This window comes from Phoenix dactylifera, chromosome 7, assembly GCF_009389715.1.
Source record: "Phoenix dactylifera cultivar Barhee BC4 chromosome 7, palm_55x_up_171113_PBpolish2nd_filt_p, whole genome shotgun sequence".
Taxonomy (NCBI): Eukaryota; Viridiplantae; Streptophyta; class Magnoliopsida; order Arecales; family Arecaceae; genus Phoenix; species Phoenix dactylifera.
Genome location: NC_052398.1, coordinates 3589053 through 3614744, shown reverse-complemented (window position 1 = coordinate 3614744; position 25692 = coordinate 3589053). Strand labels below are relative to the sequence as shown.

The 25692-nt window shown below is 37.6% G+C and overlaps 3 protein-coding genes across 7 annotated transcripts; 1 reads left to right on the top strand and 2 right to left on the bottom strand.

Annotated features, from left to right (window-relative positions):
- Positions 1-408: 408 nt before the first annotated feature.
- Positions 409-7396, top strand: LOC103702353 (probable calcium-binding protein CML21). The gene is made up of 5 exons (XM_008784755.3): positions 409-753; positions 2864-3108; positions 4515-4714; positions 6391-6565; positions 7017-7396. The coding sequence occupies exons 2-5, from the start codon at positions 2913-2915 to the stop codon at positions 7124-7126; spliced, it is 681 nt and encodes a 226-aa protein (XP_008782977.1). The 5' UTR covers positions 409-753; positions 2864-2912; the 3' UTR covers positions 7127-7396.
- A 993-nt stretch (positions 7397-8389) lies between these two features.
- Positions 8390-16457, bottom strand: LOC103702354 (myb family transcription factor PHL7-like). Of its 3 annotated transcripts, none has more exons than XM_008784756.3 (8): positions 16346-16457; positions 16129-16226; positions 13235-13461; positions 12741-12817; positions 12619-12661; positions 12411-12468; positions 11739-11808; positions 8390-9172 (listed from the first exon to the last, which is right to left on the bottom strand). In XM_008784756.3, exons 3-8 carry the CDS (start codon positions 13449-13451, stop codon positions 8615-8617), a joined length of 1023 nt encoding a protein of 340 aa, XP_008782978.1. In that variant the 5' UTR covers positions 13452-13461; positions 16129-16226; positions 16346-16457; the 3' UTR covers positions 8390-8614. The 3 variants fall into 3 exon arrangements, with proteins under 3 accessions (XP_008782978.1, XP_008782979.1, XP_038983886.1); XM_008784757.3 differs by having other exon boundaries at positions 16142-16226; XM_039127958.1 differs by lacking the exons at positions 16129-16226; positions 16346-16457 and adding an exon at positions 15686-15814.
- A 1552-nt stretch (positions 16458-18009) lies between these two features.
- On the bottom strand, positions 18010-23696 carry LOC103702355 (protein PHR1-LIKE 2-like). 3 transcript variants are annotated; one of them, XM_039127957.1, is made up of 7 exons: positions 23532-23696; positions 23263-23466; positions 21340-21416; positions 21126-21180; positions 19896-19965; positions 19657-19726; positions 18010-18710 (listed from the first exon to the last, which is right to left on the bottom strand). In XM_039127957.1, the coding sequence occupies exons 2-7, from the start codon at positions 23423-23425 to the stop codon at positions 18396-18398; spliced, it is 750 nt and encodes a 249-aa protein (XP_038983885.1). In that variant the 5' UTR covers positions 23426-23466; positions 23532-23696; the 3' UTR covers positions 18010-18395. The 3 variants fall into 3 exon arrangements, with proteins under 3 accessions (XP_038983885.1, XP_038983884.1, XP_038983883.1); XM_039127956.1 differs by having other exon boundaries at positions 19896-19980; positions 23263-23428; XM_039127955.1 differs by having other exon boundaries at positions 19896-19980; positions 23532-23694.
- Between the last annotated feature and the right edge of the window lie 1996 nt (positions 23697-25692).

Genomic DNA, 25692 nt, shown 5'->3' with positions numbered 1-25692 from the left:
GCAAAGTGCATCCACCTGGAGGGCAACTCGGCTTCTGTGATCAAGGAGGTCTGCAGACGACATTCCAAGTCGGATGGGCGATCCTTTCTCCTTGACATATGGCAGATGGCAAAGGAGTGTGGCTCCTTCAGGACCACTCATATTTACCGAAAGGCTAACACAACTATTGAATGGCTGGCTTTCTATGCGGCTCATTACTTGATTTTTTTTTTTTTTTTTTTTTGATGAAACAGGCAGATGATTCCTACTTGTTTAGCCAGCTTTTTTTAATTATTATTATTATTTTTTCTCCTGATTCGAATGGCAACCATGGGTCTATCCAAAAGAAGAAACGATGGATCTACCTTGTAAATTCCCAACTTCCTTCCTTCATTTTGGTCCGGATCGAACAAAAATCTCGTCGTGGCTGGGACTTTCAAACCACTCCAAAGCGGAAACGCTCCCTACCTTGGAATAGGATGCCCCTCCCTTTCCACGGTTCTAAACGCCTACGTGGTGCCGAAAATAATGGGCTCCATGGCTCCATCCCATGAAGTATCGTACCAAATTCCCAAACTTTTAGCCCAAAAGGAACCCTCCCGTTTCCCTATTCCTCTCCGCCCCATCTCCTCCTCCGATCATCCAAGACTCCTCCTTCAAGATCGAACCGGAGAGCTCGAAGAGAGCTCATTTCCTCTGACACAAATCTCTCCCTCCGTGCCAATTTATTGGCTCCGTTTCGTGGGATTGTTTGATGTGATGCTAAAAGGCTAGGTGAGAAGTGGTCTGTCTCAATTTTTGTTGCATTTGGTTTTAATAGGCTGAGATCGAGCCGATTTGCTGTGGTTTTTTCTTATTTTGCCTGTTTTCTTCTATCTTGATACGGATGAGGATTTTTGGGTATTTGGCTGATTTTTTTTTTTTTTTTTTGGGGGGGGGGGGGGGGGGGGGGGTGTTTGATCAATTTTGTGATGATTTAATACGAGAAGGTCGAGAATGATTAGGGACTCCCCATCCGCTATATATTCGGTTTACTATCTTTGGAGACATTTTACCTGTTAAACTACTTGTTATTTAAATATTTGAGAGTCTTTAATAATATTTTGGTTTTGCTGTCTTTTTTTTGCCATATCATGCGTCTAAAACTGTATTTGAATTCTATTTGATATAGCTTCTCAGTTCATCTTAAAGAGGTCAACTTTGGTTTAGGGATTAGAATAATTTGCCAAAATGGGTCGGGAAGATTCCCTTCCAAGAATTCATGGCAAATTTATTATCTTTTTTCTTTTATGCAAGTTGATTTACCCGATTTTGTGATGAATTTTTGTTGATATATGAGACGGGCAACCGCAATTATCTTTGCTTATTGTTATTTTTAAGCTTCTCAGATGGCATGAGAATTGTCGTGCTAGTTGTGCATAGGTGGGACAGGGCCTATTTGTGTTAAACCTAAGCTTGGAGTGCATACAAAAATTCCAGTGCTCCTTATCCTCTTTCACCTATATATTACTAGGACTGGTTATATAAGAGCCAGAGTTTGTTTTTTTTCCTATTAATTTGTTTGATAATCTATGTATAGGTTGCATTGCAGAAAGCAAATTTGTTAGTTAGGACTAATCACTTCTTTGGTTGTTATCATTTATTTTCCAGCATCGTGATAATAGAACTAGATAACAAAATTGTGGCCATACAAGTTGTGGACTTTCATCGTTTATGTGTTTCCCAAGCTGTAAACTAACTACAATGAAATGAAGTTCGTAGAAATTGTACAGCCAAACTCTCTTTCATCTTCTGCATGTTTTAGGACATACTAAAAGTTTTAGAATGTGCGATGATATTGAGCATGGTTTTAGAATGTTTAGTTTGTGGCTCGTCTTAACAAGATTTTCTGACTTTTCATTCATAAGTTGAATTAATTTACAATATTTAAAATGCATGTCAGCGAAGGATAGATGATGCTGAAAATGACGGTGCATTTTGCAGAGCTGTATTTACTTAGGAATCGTATCTCACCTCTCCTCAATGTGAAGAGAACCTGAGAATATCACATATGTTAGAAACTTATTTTTAAATCAACAGTTTTTTAGGAAAATTATAGAGGTGTTAATTTTACATAAGCTGGATCTTATGAAATCAGATTTCTGGTCTCTAGCTTGGGACAAGCATAGGATCTCATGAGCATCAGTAGCTAAAGTAGTAGACTGAATAATTGGTTGCATCTTATATTTCTAAAGACTGTTTGATCCATCTTTCACCCATTTCTCTCTATCTTACATTGGAAATGTTTGTTTTACTTGAGAATTGCTCTTTGCAGTTCCTTCCATAATCATATCTAGCAAGTGTGAGATGTTGTCTAATTTATCCTAGACTATTGAGAAGAAAGAGTAGAAGGTTGGTCCTTTTTTTTTTGTTAAAATAGATGGTTGGTCATTTAATGATTTAGTTTTGAGAAAAATAGTCATATTTATATTTGTTTTTGGCTGATATTACAATAGTAATTGCACTGTCTCTGACTGGAAAGTGTTGGATTCAGACCTGCAGCAGAAAGATTGAGGCAGGGAGAGTTCTCAATTTTTCTATGAACCATGAGACGTATGTGGTTAGAATGCAAAACTAGTCACATTTTACTTTCCGCTCTTATGGTTTTTCCCTGAAATTTTGGGCTTAAGTAGGTAATAGAAACTAGATTCCAATGAAAAACTAAGGATGGTTTATTTCTTTGCCTTGCTTACTGACTGTTGGTAGCTATATAGAAAGTTACAACATCAAGCATTCGTTATTTGCTTCATGTCAAACACTATTCTGCATCGTAGTAGATTGCTTAAGTGAGTCAAATCTCTAAGCTATCACATATCTCATGCTTGTTCCTTGCTTTACATTATAGGTAAATAATTGGACTGTATTCTGTATTCCATATATCTTGCTGCTCTAAGATGGGTGGTGTACTTGGGAGGAGTGATTCGTTAAGGCGTAGTGCACCAGAATCAAAGCTTGAGGCGAAAATGGTCGAAGCTATGCAAAAAAGGGCATCAGAAGGAACTTCCATGAAATCATTCAACAGCATTATCATGAAATTTCCAAAAATTGATGAGAGCTTAAGAAATTGCAAAACCATATTTGAACAATTCGGTGAGTAATTTTCATTTCTGAATTTATTTATTGCTATATAAAAAACAAAAGTTAGCGATCATCTTAAGTGACTATGAGCTTGCCAAATCAAGGGGCTTGAAATGGCTTTCAGGAAGAAGTGTCTGTTATTCTTTGTTATCGGAAGTTTCTTATTAATGCTAGATGTGCAAGATAGAGAAGACAATTTGTCTGTTTAATTCTCCAAAAAAAATATAGGAAAAAGGAGGTCAAATTAACTAGGGTCATTGTTCTTATTGTTATTAATACATCCGTAGTCATTCCTACCATGGTTGGAGAACTTTGACAGTCTTCAAATCGACTAAGTTACTAAGTTGATTCGTCCCCATAAAGGAATGGCCCAACCTGTTGCTCTAACTTGTTTGATCTAGGGAATGGCTAGGACCAATATGACCCATCACTGATCCAGTATTATTACGGTAGGATCAGATGTTAATACACTTGAAATGATACATAGATTTCAGCACAAAGAATCAAAAAAATTATAAGAGAATGAACACTAAATTTAAGATCTTTTCACATGATTGTGGGCACATTTTCACTTTATGAACAGGCGTCAGATCTGAACTCTGTTCATATGGTTGCTCATACAATAATATGCATCTTGTGCCTTAATCAACACTTTGTAATGCTTCAATTGGTACCTACTTGCTGATTCACCAACTGGAAGTGACCAGCAGATTGAATGGTCCATATTAATTTTAATTGCTTCATGCACGAGTATGCACCAAGAATCCTCTACATGTGCATTATTGAGCTGGTAATATGATACAACACGAGGATCGCCATTTACTCCAAGGAACTGTAGTTATCTATTAATCCATTTTCTTTCTTTGAATCAGCAAGACTATAAGAAATTTCCAGCAAGTAATGAACTTGGAGGAAAAGGATACAATCCTTTTGTGCCATGTGATATAAATGGTAATCAAAGCAAGGAGAGGGAGGATATCAGCTAACTCTATTTCATACTAAATATGCTCTCTATCTTTCTCTCTTCTCTTTCTCGCTTGCTCATGTGCATGTTTATGATCTCGGGTTGTTCACATCCACATTTACTCAAGTGGGTCTCTAAGACTGACTCAACAATTTAAATGAGGGTCTACAATTAAGTCCGCATTGACTAAAAGATTGTGATTCATAATTCATTCGTGGGTTCACCAAGGGGTAAAGAGGGTCCATTGATGGATGGAACGCATGAGAAAGTCTCATTTTTTTATGTGGAGTCACCTCCACAACCCTCTTCCTGGACTATATATCAATTTCCGCCCCTCTATCATGTGGCCAAATATGAGAATTTTTTCCTCCTTCTTAACTAGTCACGCCTTCTCCTGTGTACAAATTATATGATTAATACCAATTTGGCTAATATATTTCATTTTCTCTTTTAGATGAAGATTCTAATGGCGCAATAGATCCAGAAGAACTGAAGCATTGCTTCCAGAAGCTGGAAATCTCTGCTACGGAGGAGGAGATCAGTGATCTCTTTAAGGCATGTGATATCAATGAAAGTATGGGAATTAATTTCAGTGAGTTTATCGTTCTTCTTTGCCTTGTTTATCTTCTCAAGGAACCGGCTGCTGTGCAAGTAGTATCCTTTGTACACTAACTGCTTGCTATATTTTGCTTCATACTGGTTCTTGTTTACATCACAGGATGACAGACTATAGGAGTGAGGATAGAGGACAATTTTGATTGTAAATTGGTGAATCTATCTTTGTTGGTTACAACATCTCTGTTTTTTAAGTAAGACTTTGCTACGTTGTATTTTGTCTTGCCTGATTTTATTTTTAATTGGCGTTGTTTTTAGTCATGCCTTACATCTTGCTGTTATTATATTTAGAATGTAAAAAAGGTTTTGGCATACCAAAATATACTGCAAGCTCAAAGATATGCCCATCAATCATCTTCTGTATAGGTGATTACTTTTCCTACCGGAATCAATCTCAAATGTTCCCACCTTGCAGGGGGTTCACATCTGGACTCTTATTTTTGTGTTAGCTAAGTCTTACGAAAATACATGTTTGCTGTACTGCCCTATACCACATGGTATGGGACGTACCGTACCGCATTGAGAGAAAATCGGTACAAAACACGCCTTCAAGTTGGTACAAGCCCTATACAGCCCGTACCGAGGCGGACTGGTCCGTACCGAGGTGTACCAGTCTGTATCGAGGCGTGTCGAGATAAAAATTGAGAAAAATTATTAGAGAACTACTTCGGTATCCGGTACCATACCATACCGTACCGTACGAACCAATAAGGTACCGATACGGTATCCGGTACTGAGATTGCGGATCTTAAAAAAATATCTTTCATAATATATATATATATATATATATATATATATATATATATATATATATTTGATGACTTTTGACATCTAGCCTCATTATCTGTTGTTTTTATGTTGCATACTTCAATCTTCTGGTATGGAATTGGATCCAACATATTCAGAATGTCTTGCAGCAATTCTGTCATCTCACCATGGATTTGACTTTTAATATGAATATTATTTTACAAGACAGTTGTTGAAAAGTTGGGTAGTCAAAAAGGTATGAAATATGCTGACAGCAAGGATTTTTAGTGGGTGTGTTCTAGAATTATTTAGGTAAAGAAGTCATAATTCACTTCAGTGGATGAGACTAATAAAATGCTTCAGCATGAGCCTAATGAAGACGTCGCCAGGAGAGCTTTATGCTTTTTGTGTTGAAAGTTTCCAGAATAACCCATAAAAAAAAGGAGGTTCTAAAGAAAAAAGAAGATACAACATAATAATATCTGGACTAAGTTGGTGAAAAGGAAATTTTTGAAAAACTCTTAGTGAAGTAGGCTACCACCCTTACTTCTCAGAAAAAAAAGGAAGAAAAGTAGGCTGCTACCCTTTGTATGAATAATCACACGTGGAAATTGGATCCATCAAGCCAAATTCAGTCAAATTGATTTGGCTTGCCAGTCATACTTTCATATCTCTATGCTAGTCAAAGTTGACTAATGATGGAGGTGTTGTTTTTGTTTTTCCCAATTTATGTCAAAGCATAATTAATATTGAATTGCTATATTTTATGAAATTTATCAAACCGAGGGAAAATTTTGGGAAAATAAAAAGAAGCTGAAGGATGTAACCTTCATTCCTGATGTTTTGCCATGTATGATCTTTGTCCTCTGATTTACGCTTGCCGATTCAATAATTTCATTGTCCCTACTATTTTTGGCTAAAGCATTAGCAGAAAATTTCGAAACTTGTGTTTCCTTGACCTGTGCTAGAAATCACGGATGGGATTACCAAGCCTTGAGGCAACTTTTGAGACTCTGGTTGATGCTTTTGTTTTCTTGGACAAGAACAAGGATGGATATGTTAGCAAGAATGAGATGGTACAAGCCATAAACGAGACTACTACAGGTGAACGCTCTTCAGGACGCATAGCCATGAAAAGATTTGGTCAGTTCATTCCTCCTCACCCTCTCCTCTCTTTAACACACAGAAGTGCACGCACAAGCCCACTTCTTCAAAAGCATGCATGTCCACATGCTAGTTATCAGCGGCAAATCTGTAATGGTGACAAAGAAGTTCTAATTTGTTTTAGGTTTAACATACTACCTCTTAATTTGTATTGTGAGGACCTGTTTCTCCTCATCAATGCATTGCGGTTCGGTCACATAGCATCAACTCTGGCAAGAAAACTTATTGTTTAGTTAGTTGGTCATAATCATGACACTCGAGCACCGCATGGAATTGAAAGTAGATCATCTTGTGTTTCACATGCTGTACGAAGTGCCGCCTTCAATCAGCTGGCAGCATAATGTATAAGTAAAATATTGACAAAGCTATTTATGTATTAGATAAATTCGCTGCTTTGTTTGACTGATGACTTTTTTTTGTGTTGTAACAGAAGAAATGGACTGGGATAAAAATGGAACGGTGACTTTCAAGGAGTTTCTTTTTGCTTTTACCCGTTGGGTGGGAATTGATGATGTTGAGGAAGGAGAGGATGATGAATGAGTTTTCTGCTGCCATTTTTATCAGTTGCCTGCAATTCAGGTTATTGGTAAAACCAGAACTGATGAGCAGCATTATCCCTGTGAGGCGACTTGTATTTCTTTTGCAATAAGGGCGTGTGGGGACAATGAGATTGAGATCAGTTCATCCATTCCCCCCATGTCTGGCTTTGCTATTTTTATGTTAATAGACCTAACAAACATAATTTTAGTTATGTAATAAGATTTTGGCAGAAGCTTTATTCTATTCATATTCGATTGCCAATTCGTTTAAGGCTTATGCATTGGGTAAGTTAATGTTTATTCAAATTCTTCAAAGCATTCCACAGACGGGAAAATTTTGAATTGCATGTGTTGTGCCTGCAAGAGTATGATCGACCACCACCCATCATTTTTAATGCGACCATGAATTCAATTGGAGAACGAAGATTAGGTTTCCTATCTTTTCTTCGCCTTCCTGAGCCTATCCTGATTGCTTCCTATGTTTATGAGTGACGACGAACTCTAGTGATTACTCGTTCTCTCTTTAGAAGCTGTTTTGCGAACAATGTTGGTTTTCAGCATTTTGAATCCGAAATCAAAAAAGTTTTACCAACAAAGCATTCTATATTTATGTAGATTTTAGAATGTGGAAGAAATTCAGAGTTTGTTAGATGTTCATCAGGAACTCATTTGAGTAACAACAGGCAAATAAAAAAACTAAAAGATCTAAAATTATGCTATCCATGATTCATATGCAAGAGTGTGAACTGCAACGAAAAAGAAAAACATCAAGGCATTAGAATACCATAATTGGCATTGGATGCATGAGAAAAATTTGTATGAATGTTCTATATAATTTAATTGGCTGTAAATGATTTGAATAAGTTAGAGCAAGGGAAACCTTGTCTAGCAAAAAGTAATTTATCCAGAAGAAAGCATGAACCTCAATTATTTTTTCATGTCAATTCGAGGTTTTAAGCTTTTCAGTTTCTTTCAACCGGGACATACCGTCTTAAGAAAACTATCACCAGCTCAATTGGTTGGATATACTTGATCTCTGGCCCTTTTTGTTGCCACTGCAAATTGATTGATTTCATAAACAGGTCTGGAACATCATAATCTGATTCATGCTTTAATCCATTAACTCATAAGTTATAAAAGTTCGTGATGGCTCTGCATGTTTCAAAATCAATCCCAATCTCGTTTAAATTTTCATCTCACATCACAGAGTATCTTTCCGCTAAAAGGCACATCTGCGCGGGCAAAAGAAAAAATCGCCTGTTGATCCAAGAATCCAACTTTGATGAAGTCCAGAGATATTACTTTCTTTCTGAATTATACATGCACACAGGCATCTCAGGAAATGGAGATATCATGAAATGGTGAAAAGTTACAGGCGTAAATATCACATTGTAATCATAATATAATCATAGTACCTACACTTCCTAACAATATTTCTCTGGGAAGACTAACAAGCCACCATCTAAGAAAAAGCATTGCATTAGTTTGATCATACATCACTTCCCGAGCCATTCTTCAACCTATCATCGTCGCAGATTGAAGTGCCTGTGGAATCAAAATGCCCTCCACGAGCTGGGAAAATTGAGCATGGCTGCTGGAAATCTGAGCCTGAACTTGACTCAAGTATATGATGAACAAGCACCAGCTCGGTCTTCCCATTCCCTGGATCACTGGCTTCCCGCTGCCTCTTGATAGGCCTCTCATGCTTTGGGCTCTCGAAAGAAGAGCCGGCACGGCAGCTGGAGTCAGGAGTCAGAGGCTCATGGTGGGACGAGAAGGAATCATCATGGGAGAGGCTCTTGAAGAGTCCACCACTGCCTCCATGGTCCCCACTAGCAGCCTTGACTTGGAGTGGGGACTCCGAGGTTGGGGCAGGGGTTGAGGGGTCAGTCTTGTCGGAGTCGAGGCACTGGTTGCCTGAGATAGGGGCAGGAATGCTTGCACTCGGTGTTTCTGCCATCACGCCCCCGAGCCGCTGCTGCTCTTCAATGATCTTCTTCAGATATTTTCCTTGGGCTTCTATCCTCAGCTGCAGCTGCCTTTGTACCTGTCAAAAATCTTAAGCTGAGATCATGTAAAACCGTACTATTGAAGGTCAAAGTATGGTACTCCAATTTGCAGATTATGTCAAGACATTTTGGCTGTTTGGTTCCCAAATAATTTTAATCTGAATAATGTGATGCCTTTTACCAACCATTTGGGGTTGGCTTAATGCATCTCCTTTTGTCAATGTTATCAGCTTTTTAAAGCAAAAGAATAGGACAAGAAGCTGACGCATCTACATGGAAGTCTGTGCAGATGCGTCAAGACATGCAAAGCAAAAACAAGGACAGCAGCAATAATAGACATAATCCAATCTGTTGGTGCAGAAAAAATTGATGAATTAAAGTGTGGATAGTGTCAGCTTATGAAATGTACGTATGCTAAACAATTAGCACTAAAATTTTGATTGTTCAGGAATAATTTACACTTATATTAATTCAATGAAATTATATAATTGGAGTTTTATTAACAACCAGAAAATGTTTCTGACTGCATTATACCTGGGATACATAATATGATCGGTTTAGTCCTCTAATGCTATTCACAAATTATACAATAAATATGTTGCACTTGTATCATAACAGTTATTCATGACATCTGATCCAGACAAACCAATCAACAACAAAATTATGAACTTATAATCAAACCAAAAGTTCTGCAGCTCAATGATTCTTAACCTCTATTAGGCCATTTACTGAAGGAAAGATGAAAAGAGCAAGGGAAAACTTTAATGGGAAGATATTTCTGTTCCTAAGAGTTCCTGTTCAAGGGCACAAGCATCATATGGTCAAGTGATCCAACATATGATGATGATGCACATTATGTGTGGTGGTATGTCAATAGAATTGTAATACATGCTGAATACTTTGTCTCGTGTTAGATGTGCATGCATTTAACTTTGTAACATGATGGTTGGTATTATTTGTTATTTTTTCTTAAATGAATAGTGCCCTTTTTCTGATAATGAATATGTCTTTTTGTTCGGAAAGAAGAACATTTACTCAACAGAAGAGGGAATCTAACACATCACAAAAAGTGGTTCCAGGAAATGGTATACAACCTGATCATCCTTTCTTGAACCAAGATGTCATATTTACAACATTTATAACAGTAAGGATATGGATATATACAAATCTTTTACAGGCTGGATCAATTTAAAATAACGGTACGAAGCAATCATATGAATTGGTACTTCAGTTTTATGTATAATTGGTGATGGTCTTACTACAATGAATAGCATTTGTGACCACCTGGAAAGAAAATTTTTCCTACTCTACCAAACTACAGCTCTGTTTCTTTGTACCATAATAAATGATGGCTTGATTGCCTCCATGATTTACAACAGTGGGTACTATTTTCAGTCCTGCTAGAAGGTGGAGCCTAGTAGGCAGGCAAGGACATGATGATGCTATTTGACCTTGGATTCAGTTTATGCAGTTGTCGCACCGAGCAGGGATGTTAGAATGCAGATGACCCTCAGAAAAGAGAAGCAAGAAAGGAAGGAAAAGAAACAAAAAGAAATGAAATAGAACGAAAGATGCATGCAGCTATATGAAAGCATGCAACTATGTAATTATTAGCTTGAGAGGGGAAAAAAAGATAGTTGGCTTCTTGGTTTTTTTTATCTTTTTTTTTTTTTTTATCATATCACACTTCCAAAATTTTGAGCATGGTTAATGGAACAGCAAGCAAGTTGATGAAGCAATGTTTGTTCAAGTATTTGTGAGGAGCAGTTATATTGCTTTTGTTGATCTTCATGAGTTGCTCAACTGTTTGATTCCTTACATTAGGTTATCATGCATGGTGCGCAATGAGTTGACTTTCTCATCAAGGCTGTCCCTTACTTTTGTGAATGTAAACATTAGAAGAAAGAATAAAGAATCAGGGGATATTAAGGTAGAATAGGACCACGCATATCTGTCTGCCACCAACACCCAAGAAAGTAACAGAGAGAAAAATAGCTAGAACATTCAGAAATCAACATAACACTAGAATTCATAGAACCACACACTTGGCCTCCATATTACCAACACAGATTATTACTTTTCTTGAAAGCAAAATTGTAAGGTATCTAACAAGTATTTCCTTCTTCAAAAAAAATTTTAGGACAGGAATAGCTGTTCTATGCCCAAAACAATACTTACACAACAAGCATAGTGGACAAATGCCAACATAGTGCGGATAAAGAATGCTTAATTCATCACGTCAATCTGGTGCTGTGCATGCATAACAACTGAAATCTTATTATGCACCATTCCTCATGTAACTCATGCATTTACGGGTGGATAATTCATAGAGGTCATCTTATGAGCTTCTTGTTCATTGGTATGTCTGTTTTCCAAATTCATTGTGTTTAAAATATCTCACATTAATGGGATTTTCTTAAGTATTGATCTGGAAAATCATTAGAGAATCTGCCTCTACCGAATTGTCCTTTTCATGGACTTCAACTCACTGTAGCTTTTGAATAAACAAACATGTTTATTAAGATTGACTATCACATAACTATTGGAATCACATAAAGTTGAATCATCAAATCGTATGTCACTAGAAGATAATATTTAACTTGCCTCTAGTTGTTCGTGGAGCCGTTTTTGCACCTCCATCTGCAACTTAAGTGCTTCAGTAATTTGCATCCCTCTGACATTAAAAATTTAAAAATTAAATGACATAGTTGTACCTTGATTGCAAATCCATTATTTAATTAACAATATGCATAAGACTAACTTGAGAAAAGGGACATGGGGAAAGCAGCAAAGATATTAAAAATAAATAATCGGTTTTTCTATTAAGTGCATGATGATGGAAAAGGACGCAGGGCAGACAAATATTTCACTAATCATATCTCCAGAGAAACAAATAGCAGACACAAAATGCATGAAGAGAAAATTACACATATACAGGCACAGTTCCCCTCTGTCCTCTTATCATTGATGGCCATGGTCTCCAAAAAGAAGGTAACAGTTGTGAAAGCTAAAAAATTGATACTCTTTACAGATCACAAGTTCTAGTTCAAATTCGAGTAATATGAAAAAGAAACATGGACTTAGTTAAAAATAATACTGAAGTCATTTAAAAATGAGCATCCAACAGCCAAGGTTCTTGCAACAAAGTTGATAACAACACCTAGTTTTAATAAGGTGAATTTGAGTTCTCTTTGAAAAGTGTGTAAGCATCGAAACCAGCATGGTTTATTTTCCATATTAACTTGTGCAATAAAAGAATGACTACTTTATACTTACGAGGAGTTTTCAAGGCCTGAAAGTAGGTCTCCAGAATCTTTCTTTGCAGCCTTTGTACCTACATGAAGGGATACCCTGTTAGACTGAACCATATAATGGAGATCAATGACTAAGCCTTTCAGCTCCTTGTTTTTATTTAAAGAAATAGCTTTCATGATCGAAAATTAGAAGCCAAAATTCAAACCTATATGGCCACCCAAAAACCTACCATCAGATGAAGACTCAGGAATATATTTTGCAAGCCGATATTTCTGGATACATCATAATTCAGAATCAGGAAAAACACATATCAAGCGAAAAGAAGAAGAAAAGCCACTGGATGCAAAATACCTGCAAGTGACTTTTGACATGATATATGGTTAACCCTGTTACACCCATTGTTCTGAGTACACCTTTAGGAGTTGCTCCTGTCATGGTGTAAAATAATTAAATGGCCACATTAAGATTGACAAGGTTATCATGTATTAACTAGGGAAATACAGTCATATTTTACTAGTTAAACCAAGCTGGGCATCTATCATAACTTTAAAAGCTTCGTTGGCTCATTTAATAGATGACAGAGACTTGGTTAAGTATTTTTATCCTTCAAGGACTACATACAGGTTTTCCTTAAAATTAAACCATTAAGTAGCTAAAAATCGCCTAATCACTATATTGGAAACAATTAAACAATTAAGTAGCTAAAATTTACGGTCACGATCTCTTAGGCTTTAAGCGAATAACATGACCACTTAAATTGTAGAAAGATATGAGAATATGAGGACAGAATCAAGCAGCTGAAACAAGAAACTTGAGCAGGTGAGATTGCAAAAATAAGCACTTACTCTCAGGTCCACCAAGTTGTGTTACAGCATCAACAAAACGTTCATGAAGTTCATGCGTCCATCGCAAACGCTGCCTTGAGGCCAGATTAGGGTTATTCTGATTGGTCCCTCCACTGCACGGGCCCATATTGTTGCCAGCTAATTCTATTGGCTGGTCACAAACTAGTGGATTGCTGTGAGCTGAGACTAAATTGGAGATAGGTTTTGGTTGATACATCTATAATTATCTGTGAAAAAATTGACAAGAACTGATATCAGATAAACATACTGAATGATTTGGCAGAATGTGTAGGGATAAATACCAAATGATATTTTGTACCAATTACTTTATAAAACAGATATATGAGAAGAGACACAAATAGACTCCCATAGTCAGATTACAGAGAAGTTAACATTAAATCTGACAGAGAAATACAACATAAGACCATGTCAGGCATCTTTTCTGTTATTTCATCCAACAAAAGCAAACAGGGAAACGACATTTAAAATCAAACTGGCTAGAAGTACGAGGCCAGATTACATTAGTCTCTGCTTTTACTACAAGAATAAGAGTAGCCACCAAGGAAGTGCTGTTAGTGCTCGAGATTCTGTGATGAATCTATAAATACCAAAACAAGATTTTGTATTCATAAATGCATTGAATAGATGCATCAGAAACAACAGAGCCACCCACCAATTGGCGAATTTGTATTTATAAACAGTTGAAATGCACAAGCAGAACTAACATATGGAACTAACGGAGGATTCTACTACATATCACATTGTATGATCTGAAAACAAGGAATTGGATGAAATTTTAACTTTAGGTAATTCTACTGCAATTTGTCTCTGCTAAGAACATTGGAGAGCTCATAATACATTCCCTTTTTTTGTATTCCATTTTTCATTTTCCTTCATTACAAAGAAATTTTGCACCTTTTTTGTTTTTAAGTAGTTAAATTACATAACCTAATTCATGTCCAATTAACTCTGAGGTGAATGCTTAAATAATAGGAGGCTGCAACTTTTGTATTAAAATATTCAACTCTCCTCATCAGTAAGGTATTTGTATGATAATCTTTTCAAGATCTCTAAATTATCTCTTGGATTGGGGACATTTTGAGGAAAATTTATCCCAAGGTTGAGGCATAAGTTTCACATAACGAAATCAGACTTCTAGGGCCATTGCTGACAAGAGATGACCTTTTTTCAACTATGTCAAGCTGGTCACCATTGCAAATGATATAATTTTTTTTTTAAAAAAAAAAAATTAAAGTTCTGTTGACTCTACATAAAATTTCCCCAAAGCTGCTCAACTAACTTTTATGATAGGATTGTCCAGACGAGACCTTAAACCTTTAGGAAAGGGATGCCGTCTTAAATATGCAGTCTCCAGGCTGATCTTAAACCCCTTGGGTTGGTTAATGTAAAACGAGCTTTACCAAAAAATTGATAGTTCTAATCAAACTACTGCTTTTTGATTTCGGTAGGGATACTTAGTTTCTATTAACAAATCTACTTTCCATTGTATAAAAAGAGAAAAGGCACAACTAGCAAGGTAGAAATTACAGTGCTATGCCTAAGACGCATACCCAGTCCTCCATGAATATATAGCCAGCCAATCTATTCTTCCTTCTATCATCCAATTGACAGTCACAGCTCTTTAATTAGTTCTTGTAAATCAAAGTGAGGCTTAAATTCCTCAGAACGCACTAAGACCTGGTTAATCTATAGTGAATTATCTGAACTTTGTTAGGTGATTGCCAAGAAACAAAAAGATTTAAAATTACGCCCATTTATCCATCGTCTCATATTCTCAAGATGTATGACCTCAAAAAATTTTGCTTCCATGGTTCAAGAAATTTTCTCGCCCATCCTGAATACTGTGAGAGGATGCTAAAAGGTCTTTTAAAAACCTTGAGACGTATGTGGCCCCTCCTTAGTTTGTATCTTTCCAAAGTTTGGTAAACCTTTTGGTATTACTGCCATCTTTCAACAAGGAAATATTTTAATTTTAAAAATGAATTAAATATTAATTGTCCTCTGAAATCTTCTAGCTCATAACTTCATCTGAGTTTGCCAAAACAATCCGAACTTTTGAGAGCAAAAAGGCTCCTGAAAGGGCAAGTATCCTACATATGTTATTCTTAGTAATCGAAGTTTAATCCTTCAAGGTCCAACTATTTCAAAATAACCAGCGAGCTAGTCTTGCATTCTATTGTTTACTCTCCTAAATTGCGTCAACAAAATCAACATATTAAGGTGCAAGTATTCGATGCTAAAATACGAGGACCTAGAATACCATAGACTGGCTACGGAGACAAAAGAAAAGAACCCAAGTAAAAGGATACCTTGCATCAATAACCATCAATTTACTGTTCTTTATTATCAAATAATCAATTTACTGTTCTTTAATAAGTTTTACATTTAAAGAAGAATCGCAGAGATGCAGGGTAGGGCTTAAAGAGATACCTATCCATAGAAATCTAAGAGAAACCTGACATATAGGAGGTGAAAACCTAGTTCCCGCTACGCCCCAAACTTCAATGCCTTCGAGGGTTTTGTCATCCGTTAATGGAAAGTGATGGAAGCATCAGCGCAACTCCTCTGATCCCCCCCCCCCCCCCATTCTCAAAGATGAGGTTTTGGAGCTATAATCATTACGAAATCTTTTGAATCAGTAATCGATTTTCCAAAAGGAAAAATCCAACAAAATGAGGAAAAATAATAGAGGGGAAAAACAGTAACCGGAAGCCTAAGATAACTCCCGGGTTTTCGGAAAAGAATCCTCAAAAACCAATTTTTCCCAGCAAGAAAAACAAAAACTTACTGATCAAACGTCCCCAAGCCCAATTGGCAAGAGAAACCATCAAATCGACGCAGAAGAATTTAAAAACGAGAGGAAAGAGTGATACCCAATCGGGAAACCTCGGAAATCGTTGAATTAGGAGCTCCGGAGAAATCACAAGGCACGAAATCCACTGGCTCTGGTGCGACGGAGAGCTAGATTTGACTGGGGAAAAAAAAGCAGGCAGAATTAAACATATAATAGCAAATACAGCAGTCACCAGAAATAAAAGTCGGAACTTTTTGGTAGAAATCGAGGAATTATTGCGAAAATTTATTTCTTACGAGCTCGGAGACCGATCGCGCTTCGGCCAAACAACGAGCAGGGATGGGATCGAATGGGCGTCGCCTTCTTTCTTACAGCCCTACCCGCGGGCAGGCCCAGGCCCAGGGTCTGCCCGCTCGTTGGACACAAGCTTTGTAGAGCCCGAACTAGCTTCTTCCGCTAATGCGTACGTGGCGTCTCCCAATTGGCTTCCGTCTTCGACTTCCGACTCGGCTGGCATGAGATACCCGAGGCGACGAATTACCGGTGGATTGCCGCGTGTGCTATTTGATTGGTGATCCGTTGAAATTTGGAATTATTGGGGACGGCAGCTGAAGGCGTATAATTTCGAATATTCCGTTAATAGGTACGTGGCGTGTCCCGATTGGCTTCCGTCGTCGAGTTCTGGCTCGGCTGGCATGAGATGCACGAGGTGACGAATTGCCGGTGGATTGCCGCGTGTGCTATTTGATTGGTGATCCGCTGAAATTTGGAATTATTGGGGATGGCAGCTGAAGGCATATGATTTCGAATATTCCGTTGGACGGGAGCGGCCTCGTCGAAACAAAGCTCGAAGAAAATTCGAGATTTTGTTGGTTAGTTGGCAGCTTTAATAGACTAATTTGGGACTTAAGCGGGACAAAAATCGTCTAATGAGATCGCAAGGAACAACGAGGGTGATTTAGCTTACAACTTACCTTCTACGTGGATCTCAAAGCGTAGGTTTTAGATAAGTGAGAAAGAGGCCAAAAAGATGGAAAATGGACCATAATTCATTGCTGGATTCTTAGGATTAAAAACTAAATTTCTAATTTTATTGAATATAAAATCTAATCCAATCCATATCAATCGGATCTTTCTTAGTCTATTCCCATAAGAAGAACTAAAACACTTGTCGAAATCTTTTTTCTTTCTTTCGATGAAATTCGGCTACCTCATTTCTTTCTTTAATTAATTACATGCAACTAATATGCACAAATCAATAGATCAGGATTACATAAAAAGCTCTACATCTCATCACCCGTCGAAGAGCTTGAACAGTAAGTTAATGACTTTCCATGATACCCTAGGTCAATTGCATGAGAACAAGGATGGTCGATATCAGCTCCTTCGCCAACCAGATCAAATGGCAGGGATTCCAAAGTAGATTACTTCAATAGATGATGTGTGACTACAAACCATGTCTAATAATTTTGTCCACTAATTTCATAAGTGTTAGAAAGAAGCGAATATGGCTGCAAACTAAACGACTTTTTTTATTTCAAATCATTTTGATGGCACTCAATGGATGAACTTTTCATGCACCTCCGCAGCAATTTCATGATATTTTATTTTCTGATCTTGCTGGGTATATATATACCAGATATGTTTGAGCCATCCATCCTAACAACAAAAAACAAAAAGAAAGAAGAGGCTTGAGCACCATGACATGCACAATCCAATGACCACAACCATCTTGGTATGCTACACCTTTGCAGGAGCTTGATAAAACATGCTTGGAATGGGATCTCATCATCTGTTTTACCCATGCAGGATAAAGAAGTTGTCATTACGTTTATTTATTTTTAAAAGACATGGCTATCATTTTTTAAGTAACAGGAAATTGACACCACATCTCTTTAAATAAGCTCGTTTTGAAACTTTCAACAGAACCATCTAACCAATGACAGAGGCACCTAAATTCCCAATAACGTGGCTTGAAATTTATACCTTTCTGTGTCATACTATGCAACATTCATTTCATATTTATCTGCAGACAACTCCAACCAATCAGGTGATCCGATATCTCAACAGCTGAAAATAATCAGTAAAACATCAAAGCTTGCTTCTCCTATGCAGAGGATAAGCACTGAAGACCAAATAACCAAAGAACATTAAGACAGAAGCTTGTTTGGTGGAGAGCCATTACAAAAGGAGTCTTATGTGAGAATTTCAACCCAGCCTTACAAGAGGACAACATTTTGCTCAACTTCAGTCATTGGCCTAACTTGCTTGTCCCTAAAAATTTAGTAAGCTTCGCCTAAGGATTAGAGAAACCAATGCCATTGTCTTAATCTTTACAACCAGAGTTCAGCATGGCCTGCGTTTCAGTTCGGGGGCCTTCTGGTGGTAAAAGAGATATCCTTCGATAGCCGAAGAGGGGGAAGTCTTGCCTCCAGGGCTGTGCAAACTAATTGCTCCCACAGATAACTGGTGAAACACCGACGGGCTCAGTGGATCAGATGGGGAGCATATGATCCCAGTTGCCAGGTCTGGGAGGTCATGCCCAGTCGCATTGAAGCCACTCGCGGCAATTTGTTCTGAGGCAATCTTACATGCCTTCTCTAATAAGGAATCAATGTATTTATGGTAGGCTTCCATTCGGATCTGCACATGCTTCTGGACCTGGCCAAGCAGCCAAGCAAACCTTTAGTAGAATTTGCTAAACGCTCAGGATTCATAAGATAAGGAGAACTTTGTGCAGCTATGTTTACCAGGTTAAGATAAACCATGTATCTGGGCTTCAGTTGGCAAGATTAAATAAATATATTGATATTTTTTTTATCATATAATCATCTTGGCTAATGATTAAACTTTGAAAAGAAGATTAACTTGGCGTTTTGAGCTGGTACTCATATTGTTGGACTAAGATTATCCAGGAACTCGTGCAAAGATTAGACGTGTGCACTTTCTCTCTATTGAAAAAACATAATCAGTTATATTTTGCACAAGCAGACCATGGTAGATTGCTTGTCTTAGATGATTACAATGACAATATGGGCAATATCTTCTAAAGTTCATGTCAAGTGCTAATAAAATGGAATGGATTCAGATGGATGAAATGGGCTCCATGCTTGAGCAAGCAAGATGCATCAGAATATGCCATGGACCAAACTAGACAGAGTAACCTAACAAATGATTGAAAAGGTCTACATGAACTTTCATTCATTTAAACTGTGAATGAGGACGTTTCAGAAGAGAACAACACAAAGAATCTAAAAAGTTGTTATGAATTCAGTGAACATAACGCTGTAGGCAGAAAGCAGTGGATTTGTCATTTATGCATGAAATATAAGGTTCCAAGCCTGTCGGTTCTGATTTACGTCAGGTCATATAAAGATTCAAATTTAGTATATGGAAACCCCGCCACAAGGGAATTTTACTATGAAAACCAATACGAATTCTGTTTAAAAAGGCTCAAAAAATAGTTGTAGGAATAAATAAGATATCGCTTCAACAGTTTGTCGATGACAGATTATGATGATGCAGACAGAACCTAAAGGTACGGAAGAAGGAAAAATAACAGCAAAAAAAGAAAAGAAGCGAAAAGAAAAGAAAGAAAGGTAGATACCTCTAATTGTTCATGCAGTCTTCGCTGTACTTCCATTTGTGCTCTTAATGCCTCTTTAACTTCCTGACCCCTAAAAGCAACAACAGTTTTAAGTACTAGTCTTTTAGCATGTATACTTCATGCATCATGCAACTCTTTGCATCACAGATCCATGTAACACTTAAATGAACTCTTTTTGCGACAATTGTACAAAAATTTAATATTCCAGAAACAGATAATTTTCGACAGTGTCATCTTACTCATTCACATCAGGAGCTGGCACTCCTGGAGATAAACCACTGCTACTCAGGGTTTCTGAAGGGTAGGAAGCTGAAATTTCAACAACTAGAGCATAAAAATATGTTAGTTCAAGACTCAGCATAACATAGTTGTTTGTTTTGTCATGAAGAAGTAAATGAAAAGTACGTATCTTTTAACATAGACTCAATGTTGAAGTATAAATATTTTGGCATACTATAGCTATAGTAATTTCACTAAGGAATCAAAGTTGAATGATTGCATTCTGCTGCAATCATCCACAGTTTAAGATCGCTCGCTCAAATTATAAGCAATGAAAGGAAAAAAGTGTTGAGATTTTTTTTCCATTTAAAAGGCACAGCTCAGCTGAGCTGGAATATTTAATCAAGCAAAATGATTGGCAGACTAAATTTTTTTTTGAAAAAAATTGACCAAGGAGATAGGTTCTTGATTCGCATTAATACCAAACAGGGACAAAGGCTAAGCTTCCAATGTGCCTCATAGAATCTTTCATACACCCTGTGTGCCATCCATGTAGTCCCAAACAAATCTACATCTGCCTGTCTATAGCATCACTTCACAAAGAATGTGGGCATTCCTCTGCTGTAGATGGGATGGTCTTTCACAGATACATGAATGCACTTATGGTTCTGAGTGCCAATGATGCTCAGCCGTGCCAGACCAGCACCGAATCTGGGCCCAAGTAAGGATGACACCTATTTAACTCTTTTTCAATAGTTGTAACTAAGTAAAGGTTTTTAAATTTTTCTTTTTAAAATTTTAGGTTTGGCATGGCATGGCAGATACCATGCTGTATGGTGACAGGCATGCCCTTCGGTGCCAATACTTCAAAGTTCAAACCATAATGGCAGTTTAGAGACCTCCATAAAATTTTATATGCAGGAACCAAAACTTGACCTTGTCCCTAGGCCAGTTTCACAATTCCCACACAACAAATTTGATTTAAAACAACCATAGTAGCTCAAACTAATACTTGAAACAAGCTCAAACTCCGCTTAACTGCGTTTGAAGACATCGCTAGCATCTGCATGTACCAAAAAGGATTCTTTAAATTAAACAATGTTGCTCATCTAGTTCACTGGAAAATATGTTCCTGATATCTTGTCATTTTTTTAAAAAAATAATCAGAATGCAGCAAAAGAGGGGGAAAAAGGGAACACATTGGCAAAACGAATCAGGAGGGATGAAAAACTTTTTTTTTGAAAAAATACCATCTTTGGATTGATCAGTCATTTCTTTGCCGGACTGCTTGCCTAATCTGTATTTCTGCCAAACATTAAAATGAAAAAATCAGCACTTTTATATATCAATAGCATTAGACTTAACTATACCTAAGCAGCAAATTTTTTTTTTAAAAAAAAGTCCACCTATTAGACTGCAAAAGGAGCTTTTAAAAATTGGGATCTTTAACTGATTGCAGAATACCTGAAGATGACTCTTCAGGTGGAAAAGAGTAAGCCCCTTCACGCCCATTGTTCGCATGATAGTTTTTGGTGTTGCTTCTGCATAAGCAGCAATGCCCTCAAATGTATAATACACAGAGCTATAATCATTTCAGAAAACTCAGATCCTAAAAGTCAGATAATCTTTTCAGAGTGATAAAAATTATTTTCCATTTGGCTTTCAATTTTCATGGATTAGTAAGGAAAAATTGATAAGAAAAAAAGCCTGTTCAGTTATTGCCGAAGAAGACAATTTAATTATACGAATGCCTATATACATTGCAAAAGTAGGAATATAAAGATGAATATTCCAATCATCTAGTTATTCCCAATATCATCTAATTGACAGAAATTACTCTTTGCTGGAGGACATTGTGTTGGACCACAAGTCACACACAGATCAACTAAATATTGAAATAAACTACAATGAGCATATTAGTCTAGCACAATTCAGTACTTAATTTATAACTTGTGAAATACAAATTGCCTGCAAGCTGATTAGCACAAGTTCGAAGAAATATCAAGATGGAATAGACTATTGAGCATCTAGAAAACCAAAAGTAATTCATAACTTTAATAACAGCTATATAATTTGCCCAGTTAAGTAATGTGCCCAATAACACTTCTTAATTATGCAGCCTCTCTTTACAAAACATGCATGGCACCACCAGAGAGTTTAGTGTTTGTAAAGGAAATCTATTTTTATGGGAGTTGGGGATCTACAGAAGTGATATGAAGGATGGTTAAAAAGTGATATCTATCGGTTATGTGCATAAGGGTGTAGGATAGAACACTGCCACCATATGCTAAGTTGAGCTATAGATCTCGAAGGAAAAATTATAACGTATTTCTTTTGATGTACCATCAAAAGTGCACAAAAACTATAAAAAGAACGTAATTTGATCAAAGCAACAACTACAGCTTGAACATGAAGTGGACTGGCCGACCCTCCCTTCAGGACAGAAAAACAAAAACCATAAATGTCTACCCAAAGATTGTTGATTAAACACCAAACCAAATTCAGACAATGATGTCATATGCAACAAATGGAAGCTGTTAGGCACCATTAATCCATGTTCGACTACATATAAAGGATAAAAAGAACATAAGTAGAGACACACTGCAGATATCAATCAATGAAGTTCCAATTAATGTAAAGGAGTAGAAGGCTCCATCAAGGAACCCATATCTAGCAGGTAGCATCCAAGCATCCAAGCCCCCCAATAGAAACATTCATGGCAGCATCTGAAATTTATCTCACCGTTTAAATTCAAAGCCAAGATAATTAGAATTAGACAGAGAAAAAAAGGAGAAATTAATAAACATATCCACAACAAACAAACACAAAACCACCACAATGAAGGTCAAAAATCACTGAATCACCGCTGAATAAAAGTCAGGCGCAAAAATTTCTAACAGAATACGGCAAGCGTGCTGCTCGATGTTACATGATATCGGCAAATGATAAATGAGAAGAAATCCGACTAAAATAACAACAGATGCAGAAACCCAGGCGTCTAAAAACCGCTATAAAATCCGATAGGTGCCAAACTTAAGGAGAAAAAACAGCAAAATCACAAAACTCCCAACAAATTACAAGAGAAAAAAGGAGGGCATACCTCGGAAGACAGCAAATTTCAATGATCTCTGAGATATTTAGCGGGAAAAATCAAATTTTGAAGAGGAAGGAAGCGTAAAAACTACAAATTTAACATAAAAGCAAGCAGCAGCATAGCTGAGCTACCAACGAATCACAAAATACAAAAGAATCCTTCTAAAAAAAACTCGTGCATTTCAAATTGCTACTGAGACTGTAAGTGGGAATTCAAACAGAGAGAGAGAGAGAGAGAGAGAGAGAGAGAGAGAGAGAACTTTTGGAGAGCAAGAAAAGGGAAAAGGTACAAACTTTCTGGCCCTCCGAGCTGGGCGACAGCGTCGACGAACCGCTCATGGAGGTCGGCCGTCCATCGGAGCCGGGGCTTGGGGTCCGCCGTGAGGACGAGCCTCAGGCCGTGGGCCTCCTCCTGGGGAACCGAAGCTTCCGAGCGGTGGATCACACCAGAGAACATCTCCTTTCGAGGAAAAAGGGGCGGCCCAAAAGGCAGAGGACCTAAAGGAGATCAATCAATAATAAAGAAATAACAAGAACAAGAGCACGGAGAAGAGAAAACCCACTTGGGCACAGGGTTGGGTTTTTCTATTCCTTTTGCCCCTCAGCTCCCCTGCTGGCGCTTTAGCCCAGCAGAGCGAGAGAGAAAGAGACAGAGAGAGAAGAAAAAGAGAAGGGGGGCGGCTTTTTGGCTCTTAGCGCTGCGGGTGGTTGTTTGTCTGCGTGGCCTCAAATGTGAGGTGGGATTTGGCCCTTTTAGGCTTTGGACCAGTGGAAGAAAGTTGGGATTTTTTTGAGACTTCTTTTTGGCGTTTATTGTTGAATTTCAGTGGGTGATGGAGATTTGAGATCAACGAGCAGTGTGGAGAGGACTAGTTTGTGGAAGAATACAGCGTGGAGAGGCCATGTGGGAGAATCTTTGGCTTGCTTTATTTGGCTTTTTTTTCCTTTTCTTGCATGTCTTGCCTCTATATAACGGTTGACTGGATTGGCGTCTAGAGCCTGCCTTGATACTACTTCCAAGAAAAATAATAGAAGGGGCTTTTTTTGTTTTTTTTTGGTAAAAGAATAGGAGGGGAGGAGGAGGGACGAGCCCATCTGCGTAGCAGTCCTCACTGGACCCCCTTCCACCAGAAAATATTCGATACAGGTCGCAGATTTTTACGTGCCTTCTCCGACCCGTGGGCTCACCCCACTATGCTCACCGCCTTACGTGTGGGTACATCACCCCAGCGCCACCTTGGTACAGGTGGAAGGAAAGCATAACTACCAGCAAGTCATCCGGGCGTGGGGTATCCAGTCCCCTCATTTAATCGACGTCCGCGCATTTCGAACCCGGACAGCTTGGGCGGAATTATCGCCCCTTTACCACCAAGCTACCAACTTGGTGGCTAAAAGGGGCTCTTTTGATGTGAATGCTGTGGGGGTTGCAAACCATCCTTCCTTCTGCATTATCTTCTTTTCTTTTTTTTATATATGTCTATATGGTTAACTTGAGTGAACTAATTAAAAATTTATATTTATACATATATATCACACTTTTTGAAAAAAAATAATGAAACCAAGTCCTTTCTTATTATATCATTCTACATTTTTTTGATCTCCATCTACCTCTCTTTCCTCTGCATGTATCAAAATAACTAAATAAAGTTGTATCAAATGAGAACTCGATTATATGACTAATCTAGGTTGTAGTCCAGTAATGCATAATTCTTGCGAGAATGATGAATCGGCGGAATGCAAAATTTCATGGTCCTTCCATGCGCATGATTGAAAGCATATATATTATGGTTGATTGAAATGTAAGATAAAGGACATGATGTGGTTGACTTAAATACATGGGATGCCATATGAGTGCTCGCAATGGAGATTACTTGAACCATCATTGATTGCTTGGTTTATGAAGCTAGAATAATGGTTTCTAAAAGTTTGACTAAGATCATGAAATTGCTCCAGCTCCACTACAATCAAAACATACAACCATGGTGACTAAGTTTGTTGCCACAAACTTCTCAGTCATACAGGAACATATCTTATCCAAAAACCGCATGGTCTGAAAAAGTTTAATTTTCAAAAAGGCAGCTGCGCTTGCTTTGCACAATGCACACTACCATTAGCAACTACGAACCATCGGGCAATCTTTATTTGAGGGTTTTTCTTTCTTTTGGGAAACTTTAACAATAAAAGAAGTTGATGAAAGCTTTACCATCAAAACTTTATAAAACTACGCAGCTCAAAATAATTTAGTTCCAATGGTAATATGGTAGATGGTGAGGCTAAAGAAGATGCGAGTTTCGTTACTAGAGGATCATATGTAAAGTTACTCACCACTGAATTAAGAGAAGCTTGGGGAGGTTTTTGGTATGTGATATTAAGATGGCAAACTAACCATATTCTTTTAGAAGTTGACTTGGCAACAATAATTGGTTGGATAACTAGACATACTCAGATAGCTGAGATGCATATGCTGATGGACCTATGGACTCTATGTTGGCTTTGACATCTCTTTTTTAGCATCATATATCTACCCAAAGGCGAATAGAGCAGCAAATTAGGTGGCAACTTATATTGCAGATCATTCAAGTGATTCCTTTGGAAGTTTGGATGGATTATGCTTCTTCACTCTCTCAATTTGGGATATTTTATCTTCTAACATGAGTGCATGTATTTAAACTATATGGATATGAGCCATCTATGTGATCAAAATAATCACAATAATAATTGCCT

What these genes read in the sequence shown, in the direction of transcription:
- LOC103702355 (XM_039127956.1), bottom strand. Translation starts at nt 23,425, where the DNA reads ATGTTCTCTGGTGTGATCCACCGCTCGGAAGCTTCGGTTCCCCAGGAG. An exon ending in ACCTGAAGAGTCATCTTCAG is followed by an intron (nt 21,181 to 21,339) that starts GTATTCTGCAAT and finishes AATGTTTGGCAG; the next exon opens with AAATACAGATTAGGCAAGCA. An exon ending in GACTGATCAATCCAAAGATG is followed by an intron (nt 19,981 to 21,125) that starts GTATTTTTTCAA and finishes TTTATGCTCTAG; the next exon opens with TTGTTGAAATTTCAGCTTCC.
- LOC103702353 (XM_008784755.3), top strand. Translation starts at nt 2,913, where the DNA reads ATGGGTGGTGTACTTGGGAGGAGTGATTCGTTAAGGCGTAGTGCACCA. An exon ending in AACCGGCTGCTGTGCAAGTA is followed by an intron (nt 4,715 to 6,390) that starts GTATCCTTTGTA and finishes GACCTGTGCTAG; the next exon opens with AAATCACGGATGGGATTACC. An exon ending in CATAGCCATGAAAAGATTTG is followed by an intron (nt 6,566 to 7,016) that starts GTCAGTTCATTC and finishes GTGTTGTAACAG; the next exon opens with AAGAAATGGACTGGGATAAA.
- LOC103702354 (XM_008784756.3), bottom strand. Translation starts at nt 13,451, where the DNA reads ATGTATCAACCAAAACCTATCTCCAATTTAGTCTCAGCTCACAGCAAT. An exon ending in ATGTCAAAAGTCACTTGCAG is followed by an intron (nt 12,662 to 12,740) that starts GTATTTTGCATC and finishes TGATGTATCCAG; the next exon opens with AAATATCGGCTTGCAAAATA. An exon ending in TCAGGCCTTGAAAACTCCTC is followed by an intron (nt 11,809 to 12,410) that starts GTAAGTATAAAG and finishes TTTTAATGTCAG; the next exon opens with AGGGATGCAAATTACTGAAG.